Source organism: Heterocephalus glaber, unplaced genomic scaffold (assembly GCF_053883595.1).
Source record: "Heterocephalus glaber isolate CG9 unplaced genomic scaffold, H.glaber_assembly_v1.0 deba00001608, whole genome shotgun sequence".
Lineage (NCBI taxonomy): Eukaryota > Metazoa > Chordata > Mammalia > Rodentia > Bathyergidae > Heterocephalus > Heterocephalus glaber.
This window is the reverse complement of record NW_028258379.1, coordinates 20,599,355-20,614,968: the sequence shown is the minus strand read 5'-3', so window position 1 is coordinate 20,614,968 and position 15,614 is coordinate 20,599,355. Positions and strand designations below refer to the sequence as shown.

At 33.8% G+C, this 15,614-nt stretch overlaps 1 protein-coding gene across 14 annotated transcripts in view; it reads left to right on the top strand.

Annotated features, from left to right (window-relative positions):
- Positions 1 to 15,614, top strand: part of Cep128 (centrosomal protein 128) — a 428,016-nt gene that overhangs the window by 78,596 nt on the left and 333,806 nt on the right. For 12 of the 14 annotated variants that reach the window (XM_021245525.2, XM_021245542.2, XM_021245548.2 and 9 more), the window contains exon 9: positions 2,423 to 2,539. The exons of the other annotated variants lie outside the window; for them this stretch is intronic. In XM_021245525.2, the coding sequence (XP_021101184.2) occupies positions 2,423 to 2,539 (117 nt within the window). The remainder of the gene's footprint in view (positions 1 to 2,422; positions 2,540 to 15,614) is intronic. 14 annotated transcript variants of the gene reach the window in all.

Sequence of the window (15,614 nt, the reverse complement as noted above, 5' to 3'; positions counted from 1 at the left end):
ACCTGTATGCATGTATCACTGTAATATGATGTCTTTAACTCTTTTGAGAAGATACCTAGAAAAGGAATAGCAGGTCAAATGGAATTTCTAGTTTTAGTTTTGTGAGGAATTTCCATAGTGATTTCCATAGTGGTTGTACTAATTTACATTCCTACCAATAGTGTAGAAGGGGTTCTTTTTCTCTTGCAGCCTCTCTAGCATTTGTTGTTATTTGATTTCTTGATGATGGCCATTCTTTCTGGAGTAAGATAGAATCTCAGTATTCTTTGTTTTTCTTTTCCTGGTCCTGGGGGTCAAACTCAGGACCTTGCGCTTGTGAGGCAGGCACGGTGCCACTGAGCTAAATCCCTAGCCCTGTTGTTTTATTTTGGATTTCTTGAATGGCTAACGATGTTGAGCATTTCTTCAGGTATTTATTGTAATACTGTATAATTCTTTGTAATTCATTTGTAATTCTTTTGTGAAGTGTCCATTTCATTTGCCTCCTCTACTTTATATCTTTATGACTTTGACTTCTCAAGTACCTCATGTAAGTAGAATGACATACTGTCTTTTTGTAATTGGCAGTGTCCTCAAGGTTTATTCATGTAGTACCATGTGTCAGAACTTTCTTCTTTTTAAAGGCTGAATAATATTCCACTATATATGTGTGTATTTATGTATGTATTTGTATACATATATTTCACAATTTGCTCATCCATTCATTCATCAGTGGGCATTAAGGTAATTCCATCTTTTGGGCATTATTATTAATAGTGGACATTATTATAGTGACATTATTAATAGTGGACATTATTATTGTGAACAGTACTGCTACGAATATGGTGTATGAATATCATTTTGAGACTAACATATTTTGGATTAAACTTGTAAACTGAATTGCTGAATCATATGATACTTGTATTTTTAATTGCTTTGAGAAGCAACCATTTTTTTTTTTTTAAACCGGGATCTTGTGCTTGCCAGGCAGGCATAGTGCTGCTGAGCTACATCTCCAGCCCTAACCATACTGTTTTTCAAAGGCCTTCACTATCTCCCATTCCCATCAACAGTACTCCAATATTCTGATTCCTCTGTATCCTCAACACGTATTTTCTATTTTTTCATGCAGTCATTCTAATAATATATGTGTGATGGTTCTGTATTATTTAAGTGTTGCTATAAACCTTTATAGTTAATGGACAGTAGAAATATTTTTATTTTGTAAAAATGAATGCACAACTTTAATATTTTTTTCTATTACAGCAGGTACTGTATTTATTTTGAATGCAATAGTAACTTGTAGTATTGGGGTTGATTTAGGATAAATTAGGAGCTTTTTGCTGAAGAGTAAAGTTTTTATTAAAGCACTATGACTATCTTAGCAGATAGGTCTAGTTCTTCTAAAGTTTTCTACTAGAAAAATTGTTCTCCACTAGAAATTAAATCCACAAGACTTGTCAGTCTTAGTAAATATAAACTGCTAATTTTTGATAGAACACTTTTGCCTCAGCATTTATTAACTAATTAAAATTGAGTTTGTCTTTTTGAAAAACAATTTGATTGATCAATACTACCATAAAAATAATCTACTTTAAGTGTGCAATCAGTGATTTTTAGTAAATTTTCTGAGCTATTTAACCATCATGCAAACCAGTTTAGAAAATTCTCATCATTACAGTAAGGTTCCTCATTACCAGATCTTTCTCATCTCTTTGTCAAACACAGAATTGGTGGCAAAAGATTTGTTTATAAGAGAGCTGTATTTATTGCTTCATTGAAATGAATACGAAATATCTTCTATTTAGTGTATCCTCTTGCGCCAAACATACAGATTGTTGAAAAGTGTAAATTTTATTTTGGGGGAAAGTAATTATATATGTGAAATGTGTTAGAATTTGCACAACTTTTGGTAAGGACAGTCTGTATCAAGGGGAAAAATTCTTTCATGTCTCAAAAATATTTCATTTGAAATTATTTTTGATCATTTTTTTAGTAGATCGTCATTAAAAAGATTGACAAATCATTGAGAAGCCCCTTTAATTACTTGCTGCACTTAAACATCAATACTTCCTAAGTATTGAGAACTAAATGGATAGAACAGTTTATCATTAATAGGATAATAAATACAGTTGTTGGCAACATTGGTGTTTTCCTCCTAAATCACCAGAGGGCACTCTTTTCTAGTATATTATTTTTAACTTTGAGCAATTGAATTATTGTATTGTGGCTTGGAAAACTTGCAGCCTGTTATTGAATTCCAGGTGTGGATTATTTAAAAAGCAATGATTACTTTCTTTTGTGACTTTGATTTTAATAGTGTCATTAGAGGGCACTACAAATATGTGCAAATTAAATGCTTTAGGCAGTAATGTATCTGACATAAGCTATTGCCCCAATTTAGAGCTTTATCATGTCACTGTTTGTCATTATTCATATTGAGGTTTCAGATCGAGTGGAACGGAGACTTCAGGAAATAGAGAGAGAGATGCGTACAGAAAGAGAACTGGTGGAAAGACGCCAGGATCAATTGGGACTGATGTCCTTACAGCTTCAGGAGGTTTGTAAGAAGCACTTCATTGGAATATAAATCTTAAATTTGGATAATTACTTAATCATTGTTAATAATTGTACTTCTTTAGTTGCTGTACCTGACATAATTTAACCCATATAAGAAGTAGTATAGAACATTGGTTAAGTTCTTCGTATAGAATCAGACTTACCTTGGTTCATACTTGCTGTCTCTGTGATCCTGGCCAAGTTTTTAAACTTCTTTAGGTCCTATTTTCCTTTGTGGAAAATGGAAATAATAATAATGTATATGTAACAGGATTAGTGCAAGCATAAATGAGTTAACGCTAGTCACGCACTTAACATAGTGTCTGACATATGCTCATAGAACATTGAAAATAAAATTACTCTGCTTAATTATTTTTAGGGATGGACTAGACTTGGGGGGGGGGTCTTTAAATTGTGGCCTGTGGGCCAAATCTGACTCACTATTTTGGTAACTACAATTTTATTGGAAAACAACCATTCTTTTTTATTTGTATATTATCCCTGAGTGCTTTTATAGCACAATGACAGTGTTGAGTAGTAATGACTGGAAATGTATGGCCCATTGGCCTAAAGCATTAACAGTCTGGCCCTTGGCAGAAGAATTCTCCCAACCCCTGAATTAGTTTATCAAACTCAGAATGGAGAATGTTACCCTTCAGGTAGGTACTATTGTTTGTTTGTTTTTTTTATTTCAGATTTATGATAAAGTTGAAAATTAGAACAGTTTTGTTTTGAGCCTTTTTTTTTTTGTGCTAGGGATCGAATTCGGGTCCTTGCGCTTGCACAGCAGGCAGCCGAAACCACTGAGCTAAATCCCCGGCCCCTGAGACATTTTTAAGAAAGTTGCAGATGTAAATACTTTTAGATTTAAGTAATTTGTTATATATATATATATTCTTCCCTAATCACAGTACAAAATCAGGAAGTCAGTATCAGTACAATAGTATCATTTAATCTACAGGTTATGCAAATTTTGTCAGTAATGTCTTTTCTGATCCAGGATAAACATCCAGATTTAGACATGGCATTTAGTTATGTCCCTTTAGTCTCCTTTAACCTGGAACAGTTTTTTAGTTGTCATCTGTGATGACTTTGCAGTGTCCTAGCAATTTATTTTGTAGGATGTGTTTCATGTTGGGTTTGTTCTATCCTTTCCAAAGTATCGTATCAGAAGTCATGTAATGTTGATTGGTCACGTTACTGGTGAAAATTGAATACTTGGTTACGATGTTGGCTACTGGGTTTCTTTGCTATATAGTTACTATTATTCTTTTAAATTCTTTGTTTCATGAGGAAACTGTTTGAGACTTGAAAATACTGTTTCTTTTTAAAATCATACTATGCCATATTACTTTTAGCATCTGTTTTGATTCTTACCTGGAATAATTATTACTGTAAGTGAAATAAAATAGTAATTTTTAAAAAAAATCTATTTTTTCTTCTACATTTATGGACTTTTTCTGTAAGGAAGAACTTGTGGTGTAGAGTCATACATTCTAACTACATTGGTTATATTTCATTATTTTCATTTTAGAAAATTAATTTGTTGAAATTTCCTTTTGTTTCTTAAATCTATATATAAAGTATAAAAATTAGAAACAAAAAGAAAACCAAAAGATTAAATACAAATGAAAAACTTTTTTAAACAATGTTTTTTTCTAAAATTTCTAAAAATATACTAATGTGCACTTTCAGATTATTAGCTTTTATCAGTTGACAGTTTTCTAAATATTAAGAGACACTGCCAGTTCAAAATTAGGAACAAAAATTGCAACCCTGAAATTATAATGTTAGTTGAAAGAAAAAATCTGCTTTTGATTTCTAAAATTCCATTTTTTTCCATTTCACAAAAGGAGGCATACCCTTGTTAGTTGGTAATTACTTACAAGAGGATATTTTGTTGAATAATTAGATACAGCATGTGGGTAGCCTTTTTTTTTAACCTTGATTTTTATACATTTATTCTCAAAGCAAATTGCATCTGGTGAGCATAAGAATAGTACTGAAGAGACAATTGTTCTTTTTTGCAAGAGAAAATTAGAGAAATTTTCTGTACTTATTTTTTTTCTCTCTTTGCAGAATGCACAAAATTACAAAGAAAGAGGGAAGGAAGATTGCTTCCCACCCCTATTCTTGAGAAACCAAGTCTCAGTATTTGCATTGTAATTGTCAATTTGACTAAAAGCTAGAGCTGTGATTTGGAATTCCATCTCTGACAATACAGTAGAGGGTTGTTGTTGATGAGAGATGTTTAATTTCATATTTTGTCACTTTAATATAAGCAATGACCTATATGTTTTTAAAAGGTGGTTTTGGATTATAAACTGCCGTGGGAACTGGAAAAGATTAACTTAGGCATTTTCCTGCTTCCAAGTTAAATTTCTTATCTGAAAAGGTCATGTTTAAGGAAAGAAGATGCTTTGTTTTCCTTTTCATATTAAAAATCATTATGGAAATTCTTATACAGTCTGATAATATGTATTTTGCTTCTTGCTGTAGTGAGAAATTGAATCCATAGGTAAGTAAATAGGTGCTGACTTTTAGGCACTATGCTCTTTCGCTTCCTCAAAATACGTATTTCAATGTTAGTGAAAATTATGACACATGAAAGTTATTAAGAATTGGGAGAATTCATTAAAAATCCCAGCATGTCAAAGCTTCCTAGGTGCAATGTCATATTGCGAGGAAACAGTTTGCGGTTTTGGTTGAAACCTGCTGCTTTTTGGTGATCTAAAGTTCTTAGATCCAGGGAACTTTGTTTGTTCCCATTTAACGAAAAACAGTGTTCATCATTGGAAATTGGGCAAGAGAGAGCCAGTCTCCTTTTTTAAAGTTTTTAAGGAATTGTTCACTCTTTTCTGTTGCTTTTCTCCTGGTCTGAACACTTCCTATTTTGAGCCACAACCGCTCATACTACTGAAGTCAGATGAATGCTGGATTTTAATTTAGTAAGGCTCTTCACTAGCCATCAGGTTTTATATATCATACTTTAAACACTCTGTTTTGATATCTCAGTAGAAGTCTCTTCTTTAGGAGAGATGAATATTTTTATATAGGTTGTGAAATAACATTCTTTTCAAATATCTCATTAATTTTGAGTGATTGTTCTAGAACTTTAAAACTTTTTAAAAGCAAATTTAAATGTTGTCAATTTTTCTTTGAACTGTTATGTAAACAAAGTTTCCTTACTATAAGGATATGTTTTCATATGACAAGCTCCTTTTTATCAGATGGCTCCTAGTAACCTAACTTGATGCAGTGAAGGGTAGCCCTGGTGGGTGCTAGTGTTGGGAAGGAGCTAATTATATTACAAGCATAAACTCTCCATTTTTTTGTGCAGCTTCAAATTTCATATAAAATCTTCTCTTGGGTGTACATCTTGGGAATTTTTGACTAGTCTTTTTTTTAAATTAGATGTTTCATGTTAATTGACTGTTTCTTCATCTTCAGTTGAATTACTTAAAATATAAAACCATAAGATAAATGCTGGGTGTATATTTATATGTGCTTTTCAGACTATTTCATAGCATATTAAATTGCTAATTCGTCCACTTATATCCATCAAGAATATTTCATGCTTGCATATGACAGAGGGTAATTCAGGTGCCTTAAAATTTAAAGGTAGCCAGACATGGTGGTGTATACCTATAATCCCAGCACTCTGAGTCAGGAGGCTTACCAGTTTGAGCCCAGCCTGAGCAACTTAGTAACTTAGCAAGATCCTGTCTCAAAATTTTAAAAAATTAAAAAGGCCTGAGGAGGTAGCTCAGTGGAAAGGCCCTGAGTTCAATCTCCAATACCCCTTTCTTCCCAAAGAAACGTGATTCATGGGGAAGTCATACAGGCAGGGACACAGAACCTTAATAGAGGGTAAAGAAGACTAAGGAACTGTTGAGTCTCTAAGGTGAGAGCTGTGATCAGTGGCAGTCTGTGTTAGAGCAGAAAACCAGATTATGTGAGACTTATCAATAAAACAGTCATACAGAGAAAATTGAGGTAATTGTTTTTTTCCAGTATTTTTCTTCATCTTTTGTTATAAGCACCAAATTTTAAAAACCTAATGAAGAAGTAGCTATTAATTCTTGCACAGCAATGTATTGTCTCCAGAGAAGCTGAGTAATATGGGTACTTCACTTAAAAAAACCCTTGGTACTGTTTATTAATGTATTTTGTTTGGACTCATTAGGGGAGATGCTTCCAAGCCAAGGGTGTTGTTCTAATGTCTTTTTTTTTTTTTTTTGGTACCAGGGATCGAACTCAGGTCCTTGAGCTTGCACAGCAGGTGGCAAAACCACTGAGCTAAATCCCCGGCCCTGTTCTAATGTCTTTTTAACAACTTCAGGCTTTCCCTTGAGACTTCAGTGGGAAAGCAGAGGAGTACATAGTCAGAAAAATACTCTAACATGGCCTCATTAATCCCCTCTCCTGGACTTTATTTTAGACTTCCCTATTGTGGAGACATGGGGATCTTTCTAGGGCTGGGAGATTTTGAACACTTTCACTTACCTTTCCAAGGCTGAATTATGAAACTCTTGCTAGCCATTCACTTTAGCTCACCTCTTTCCATAGCTTACCGCCATATTTTTCATAGATATCCCCTACAATTTTGCTTGTGTTTATTTCATGTACAACCCTCCCTTTCCCCATGATATTGTTAGATACTTTTCTTTAAATGGTTATCAAATCACCCGCATATTAATCATCAAAACAGCTGCCTTAAGCTTTGAGAATCACCAGTTGAATTGGCAAAAAAGTGAGAGTTTAAAAATAAAACACCAGCCCATAGAAAACATGGAAAGTCCAGAGGATGCACCTTGTTTTCCTGATCCTTGGGACCTAAGCTCTAGAATTCAGTCCTTTTTGTGGACAAACTGATCTCATGGGATATAGTAGGCAGAGATTAGCATGGCAGTGTAACAGCCCTTTGACTACCAAGGGCTTGAAAGCACTCAGTATCACAATAGGACAGCTGCAACCACACATGTACTACTACTGTATTTTATGGGAAAATGTGTGTAGCAAAGGAAAATTTTAGAACTTCTGCTCTAGTATCCTTTCTTGTAGAGTGAAGCTGTGTGTGAAGTATAAATCTACACTTTATTTTTAGCCACATTTTTTATTCTTTTTAGAAAACCTAACCCCGTTGCCTGTTTTTCTTCTTTTACAGAGTAGGCCTTTTCTCCCTCACTTTTCTCCTTTCTGATGGTACATGCTACATAAGGGTTTTATCTCAAGGTTATTACTGTTACCTAGTTAGTATTTCTTGATGCATTAGCTCTTTTAATTGTACTTGGTATGACCATTTTGGGTTTCTAACATTTGAACATTGTACTTACTAAAAATTTGTCAAATTTTACTTTAGCTACTGACCTTATACATTGTTTTCAGCCCATTTTAACTACTTTTATTTTTCATATAGTTCTTTTGACATTGTTATTAAAAACTTAGTATAAAATGTATTTCCTTGTAAAATTAAAATGTATAACTAATTGTGATAATATCATGACATACCTATTCTCTGATAATATAATGTTATATATTGTATCTAGATGTCCCTCCAAAGTTTCATGCTCTTATAGTGGTGCTTTTGAGAGGAGGCTGGATCTAGATGTGTGATATTGGGATTAAGGGTGTTTAATAAGTAAATTAGTTTACTGATTGGTTTAGCATAGTTCTGGGTGTGGTTAATGGGATGGACCACCCTGGGTATGGGTAGGACCACCCAAAAGGCTTATAGCCTAGATGGGATAAACAGGAAAAGGAGGCTTGCTGTTTGCTGCCTTCTGTCTGCCTTGCCGTGGACTGTTTCTCCTCTGTGACGCTCCTCTGCCATGCCACCCTGCCTTGGAGCTAGCTGACTATGGACTGAAACCTCAACAAACTGTGAGCCAAAATAAACCTTTCCTCCTTTTTTTTTTTTTTGGTACCAGGGATTGAACTCGGGACCTTGCTCTTGCTAGGCAGGCGGTGGAACCACTGAGCTAAATCCCTGGCCCAAACCTTTCCTCCTTTAACTTTGGGTGTTGGGTGTTTTGTCTCAGCAAAGAGAAAGTAATTAAAAAAATATAACTTTGTTATTTATTTATTTACATGGCTCATTTCTCCCTCTTCTCTACATTTTTCTTATCAACCAAGTCTTTTTTATTCCTTAAAAACAAACAAACAATAAAAAAGGAATTCTTGTTATTAGTTTGGAATATGTCCATTTATATTATTCTTTGTACTTTTAATTATCATGGATAAACATTTAAACTATAAATACCTTTATTTATAGAAGGATTTTTGCATGCTTTTATTTTAATAGAAATTTTTACATGTTGCTTTTTCTCTTCATTAGTACTTCATGAAAATTTCTCCATTGAGTGGATGCAGTTCCAACTTACATTTTATTGTCTTTGATATACCTTTTATTGTCATATATGTCATCAAATTACTTTTCTGAAAGGTTCTGACACTTCACATTTCTTTCAGCAATGGTTGATAGTGGCTCCTTTTCCTATATTCTTTATTCTTACTAGAAGTACTCTAACAGGGACTGAGAGGCTGGGCCAGCTGATGCCCAACTAAAAGCCAAGATGAAGCTTAGCATCTCTACCTTGAATTTTGTACCTGTCTTCTTTTACCCTTTAAAACTTTGGGCTAGATCCGTGCTCAGCTCTGCATGTAGGCGTGTTATTCACTTAGGGAGTGTCTGTCTAAACACTGGCAGTACAAAGTTTATTAGCCATAAATTTATCTGTCCTGTCTCCTCTCCCTTCCGGGCTGAGGACAAGAGGAGTAAGCCCTCGGGAGGCTGAGGCAGGAGGATCACAAGTTCGAGAGCACTCTGGACGACTTACCGACATAGCAGGACCCTGTTGATATAGCTTAGTGTGAAGGCACTGGGTTCAATCCCCAGTACCAAAAGGAAAACAAAGTGACCGGCGAAGTAATTTAGGGGATTTGCAGGGACATTTATTTTTTCAATTTTTACAGATTCCTTTGCTAGACTCCCTGGAGTGATGCCTAAAAATCTGCAATCATTGTTCCAAACCTGCAGTCACCTACAAAAAGACTCTGGAAAGGCTGAGCCTCATAGAGGACCCCTATTTGAGGTCGCCCTTTTTCCAAGTGGGAACAATTACCCTGGAACCAAGGCTTGCCCCAAGCAGGAGCCCTCATTTCCCAGTGGAATGATGCGTCTCCCAGAACTCTGAAGAGCTAGTGCTGAGACCAGTCAATCAGACCATGCTTGACCAGGATGACTCACCCTGGCAGCTATGTAAACTCCCGACACCTTTGTTCCCTTTTCTGTAAAATCCCAACGTTTTAGTCATCCTCTCCAAGACAGGTCTTGAACCTCTATATCTGTCCTTCCCAGCATGGCCATATTGATTAAAGCTCCTTTCCTGACCCTCACACTGCTCCTCTCCTTGATTGGCACTTTAGGTTGAGTGGCTGAGCCTGGTCTTTTGGGATGCTGGAGCTCGGCTTTTTGCCCTGAAACTCTGGCAATCGTGCAGTTCTTTAAAATTGGTGCCAAGCTAAGTACAATGTGTTAACTCATTCTTGTGTTTATTTATTTATTTTTAGTGAATTTGGACAGCTTTTTCACATGTTTGTAGGTAGAGTACATTTCTACTTATATAGAGTCTATGTTTGTAACTTTTGCTTATTTTAAAAGATTGGAGGCAGAAGGTTGGAAATTTCAAGCCCAGCCTGGGCTATGTAGTGACTTAGCAAGATCTTCCCTCAAAATAAAAAATAAGAAAGAGCTGAGGATGTAGCTCAGTGCAAAGGCCTTAGGTTCAATCCTCAGTATTAGGGAAAAAAGGGGCTTGAGCTCCCTCAGGACACTTCGTTTTTAAATAGAGAAAAGAATTTAAGTTATTTTTATATGACTAGTCAGTTGTCCCAGCATCATTTTTGAATAATTTTTCCCACTATTATTTAAATGCCACTTCTATCCTGTATCTAGTTTCCTATCATATCTGCTTGGTTTTTCTGCCTTACTACTGATCTGTTTGTCTATCCCTGTGGTGATATTATTGTAATTATTACAGCTTTTATTTATTTATTAGGTTCTGATAAATGATAACAGAAATCTTTTATCATGCTCCATGGAAAATTCTGCTGGCATGTGATCATAATTGTATTAAATATATAGATTAATTTGAAGAGCTCTTACAGTTCTCTTTAATAATGTTTTATAATTGTCTATATAAAGGTCTTATGAAAAATTTATTAGTGTTATTCCTAGGTGCTTTGTGTTTTTTCTTCCTACTGGGAATGAGATGTTTTCTTTGATGGCATCTCTGATCAGTTACTTAAGAACTGCTGGTTTTAAGTGTGGCTCTTGTATCACAATCTTGCTCAATGCTCTCATTAGTTCTTATAATTTATTAGTAGTTTTACTGACATATACTGCATTGATAATTATATCATTTGAAATTTAAGACAATTTAGACATTTTATAATTTTTTTTTTTAGTTCAGTCTTACTATATGGCAAGAACCTGAAGTGTGATGTTGAATAGAAGGAAAGATAGCAAGAATTTTTTCACTTATTCCTACTTTTGTATATTTCTGAAGTATTAACATCATTGTGTGCTATTTGCTTCTGGTTTACAGTGCAGTTTTTAATCATATTAACAGTTCTTTCTGTTTCTCAGTTGACAGAGTTTTGTTGCTTTTTCATTTACTTTTAAAATCACGATTAAATCTGGTGTGGCGGTGCACACCTGTGATCCACCACTCTGAAGGTTGAAGCAGGAGGATCACTGCAAGTTCGAGGCCAGCCTGACCTACACAGCAAGACCCTGTCTCAAAACAAAACAAATCATGATTAATTGTGAAATTTATCAGAGTCTTGCTGGTGTGTTTTTCTCTGATATTTAAATGTGATTGGTTTAAATAAATGTTGAGCCTTCTTGGATGCCTGAGAACTTTTTTTGGTTATATTGTTTCTTACATTGCTGAATTAATTTGCCAGTGTTTTCTTTAGTAGTTTTATATTTATGGTTGAAATCAGTTTATAATTTTCTATGTTTACCTTTTTGATTTTAGAAATGAGGTTAAACTAATCTTATAAAATCAGCTAAGTGGTGTATTAGGCAGCTTGTCCATTGCTGGGGCGAAAGAAGAAAGGATCAGGGGCCAGATAAAGTCGCCAAGGTCGTGCCTGGTGATTCACTCAGACACACACAAGAGGGAGCTTTACTAAACCCATTCGGCAATGCTCAAGCCAGTCTGACAGCCAAGATTTACCATCACATGTAGATTCCTTAGTTTTCTGTTTCCTGATTCAGTTCATTTAAGACATAGTCTCTCATACTTAAAACTCACCTGCAGAACTATTTATCCTTGCTATCTTTTTGATACCTCAGATTTTCAGTTTTTAAAACTGTTTATTGGTTTATGTAGCCTTTTTTATTAAGCCAATTTAGTTATTAATAAATGATTTTATTTCATCTGTTTTGGGGTTTATTTTAAAAATAATTCTAAGCTTTTTTATTATGTAGTTTTTTCTTTTCCCCTTTGTGTTGCTAGAAATATGATTATATTTCTATGTTCTTTTTCACTAGTTTTACTTTATTTAAAGCTCTATCAGCTTCTACTACTCTTTTAAATTTATTACTTTTTTCCTATTTTTAAAATTTAGGGTTATATTATTTTTAGATATGTACATTAAGTATTTATTTTTATTTTTTTAAAATTAGTACTGCAAAAACCAAAACATTATCATATACCTTATTATATATTTTTTGGTAGTTTTTTCTACATCTTTTGTAATTTCTATTATAATTTTCTGTATTACTCAAGACTTACTAAGAGTACCGTTTTTGGTATTTATAAGAATTATTTTGCTGAGTTTTCAACTCTTACTTATTTTTAGTTTAAATCTTGAAATTTGTTGCAAGTTCCATTGAACAGTTCTATGGCCTTTTTTTGATAAGTACTCGATTAAAATGATTCAGTAGGTTTTCTGTTTTGTTAAAGTGTGACACACAAGTATTTGCACATACACACATAAATTTTGTAGGTCAAGTTTGTAAATTCTTTTCTGTCCTTTTGTATATTAATATATTATTTAATATATCAGTCTAAAGCTTCCCATTATAATAAGGATTGTCAATTTCTCGCTGTGATTTTCAGTTTTACTTCATTTAGTCTATATGGTTTCTTGTATATAATTTACTTCTTAGTTATTTTAAAAAACTTAATGTTAACATTCTTTTGGTATTAGTATTCTTACAGTTACTATTTTCATGGCATGTTATTTTTTATTCTTTATTTTTATCCTTCCTCTGTAGTTTTATTTATTTTTTTGAAATACCTTATAGCTAGACTTAAAAAAAAACCAAAACAGAACAAACCAAAACATATCACCAGATAAATTGATGCATTTTACTGGCTGGATTAGTTATATTATTATATTATATTATTGTGATTAGTATATTTAGAAATATTTGATTCTCTATTTCCCCCTTTATTGTTTCCCATTGCATTGAAATGTGTTTTATACTCTGAAGTTGTAGATTATATTTCCATTCTTTTGATAGCTACTCTAAAAATTTTAACAAACTTATTTAACTAAGTTATTCTAAGAAGCCCATATTCTAACCATAGTGGTTTCTTTCTTTTTTATTTTTTGGTACCGGGGATTGAACTCAGGACCTTGATCCTGTGAGGCAGGCACGGTGCCACTGAACTAAATCCCCGGCCTCCATAGTGGTTTCTTGTTAGTGCTGTAGACATTTTTCTTCTAGCTCAGTATACCTTATGCCTTCTCATCCTTTAGCCATTACTGTTACCTGTTCAGAGAACTTTCTTGTGCTTCTTTTTTGAAAAATAGCCTCTTTTTGCCCTATTGCTCTGTCATATTACTTTATTTATGATAGCACTTAACAAAATGTAATTATTGCTTATTTGTCTGCTTATGTACATAATAATGTGCCTTCCTCACTGGAATGTGGACTCCATTGTCACGGTCTTCGTCCATCCTGCTCATTCCTGTTTCTGAGACTTGGAGTAGAGTTAATCAGAGAGCAGACTGCTACTCAGTGAACAGTTGCTGAAGGAAGGAATGTTAGCTGTGCATAACCTTTTTGGTAAAAAAATGTTTTTCACTCAAGGGTTTCGAAGAAGGAAGTGCAGGCAGATTAATTGATTTTAACTTCCTTATATTTTAATATGTAGTAGTTTAAATGATATGACCAAAGTCACACAAATATTCTTTAGGAATTCAATCACAGAACCAGGTGTGGCAGTACATTTTTCTAATCTCAGCACTCTGAGAGGTTGAGGCAAGAGGGGATCCCAAGTTCAAGCCCAGAGGGACCTTGTTTCCAGAAAGGGGGAAAAAAAAAAAAGACTGGAGATGCAGCTTAGTGTAGAGGCCTTGAGCTCAACCTTTAGCATAAAAAAGTAATCATGATTAAAAAAATTTTTATTTTATGGAATAAAACATTTTCAGATAGTGGTTTGCTGGCTTTCAAATTAAATTGAAAACTTAATGAAGACAGTTGGATATTTGAAATCTCAGTGTGTAACAGACAAAGTTAGAAAAATGAAACAGGGTGGACTTATGCAGATAATTCTAAAGGAAGACCTCTTTGACATATTATTTTTGGAGTAATATTACTGAAAGAATGTCAGTTCAGCTCTGTGATTGTGAATAAACTGTCTGCAAAAATGCTAAATGGTTTTTGTTTTGAGAAATTGCAAATAATGAGAAACATCTTTTTAAGAGACTTTGTAAATACAACTTTTTCCTGTGTTTTACTGGACATTTGTAAGGACAAAATCTTTTTAATTTAGGTTTTTCATATAATTTACATTTCATGTTTCAAATATAGTTGATTAAAGTTATAGGATAAATACTTGATAAGGAATTACTATATATTATGGCCACTAGTCGTCAGTATTGAACCATCAGTTGTGGCCTAGTAGGACTTGTTTATTAAAGTTGTCAAACTTATTTGAAGACTGATTCTTTATAAAATATATACCTTCAGCGTTTTTAAGGCTAAAAATGTACTTGGCATAAATTTTGCAATTGAAACAAATCTAATTATCTACTTGTTAAAAATTCAAATTTAAAACTATATAGCTTTCTCCTGTTAAAAATAAAATGACACATTACACATTAAGATGCCTGATGTAGGGGCCCGGGATTCAGCTCAGTGGTTCTACCGCCTGCCTCGAAAGTGCAAGGTCCTTAGTTCCCCAGTACTGATCCCCAGTACCCCCCCCCCCCAAATACAGTGTTGTTAATAATGGAGCTCAGGGACCATTTAAAAAAATACTTGATGTATTTAATATTAAAACTGCAATTTCTGTGCCTTTTTGTTACAGTTTTTTAATGCTTTCTAGTGAGGGGTCCACCCCTACCTTTTCTCTCTGTCTCTTTCTTCCTTCCTCTGTAATAAACTTTTTATATATACTAAACAGAGATTATAATTTGATAAAGAGTTTACTTCACTGGAATAATGTATTCTCTTATTCTCTTATTCTTTTCTACTTTTTATATTTTTGAGCTCTACTGAAGTATCCCAAAGATACTTTTTCTAAATTTTTAATCTGTACAAAATTAAACCTCATTTTCCTACTGATCATTTTTTTCTTAATAATCATTGCCTTTTGGACCCTGTTATCCAGTGACCCCAGTTTTTATCATTTTTTATTGGTGTTTTAATGTTACTATTTTTCCTTTGGCTAATCTTCTTTTTCTTGATAAAAGGGCATGTTTTATAGTTCTCTTATGATTAATTACATTACTAGATAGTTTATATTTCTATTGAATATCTTGAAACTGATGTTATTTAATGCTCAAGAAATGAGAAACTGCTTAGATTATTTTTCATATACATTTGGCTATTCTCTTTTTAAGTTGTAGAACATCCTTTAGAGCTGCCACTTTATTAGCTAATCATTTGATGGAACTTATATGGTAGTGAGAAAAAAGTTACACAATTTCATGTTTATTACCTGAGAACATGACCCCAAGTCTTGCTAGCCTGGATCAGTCTTGGAGAGGAATAAAGTTAGTCCTGTATACGGGCAGATCTCAGATCTCAGTGTCCTTAGATCTACAGA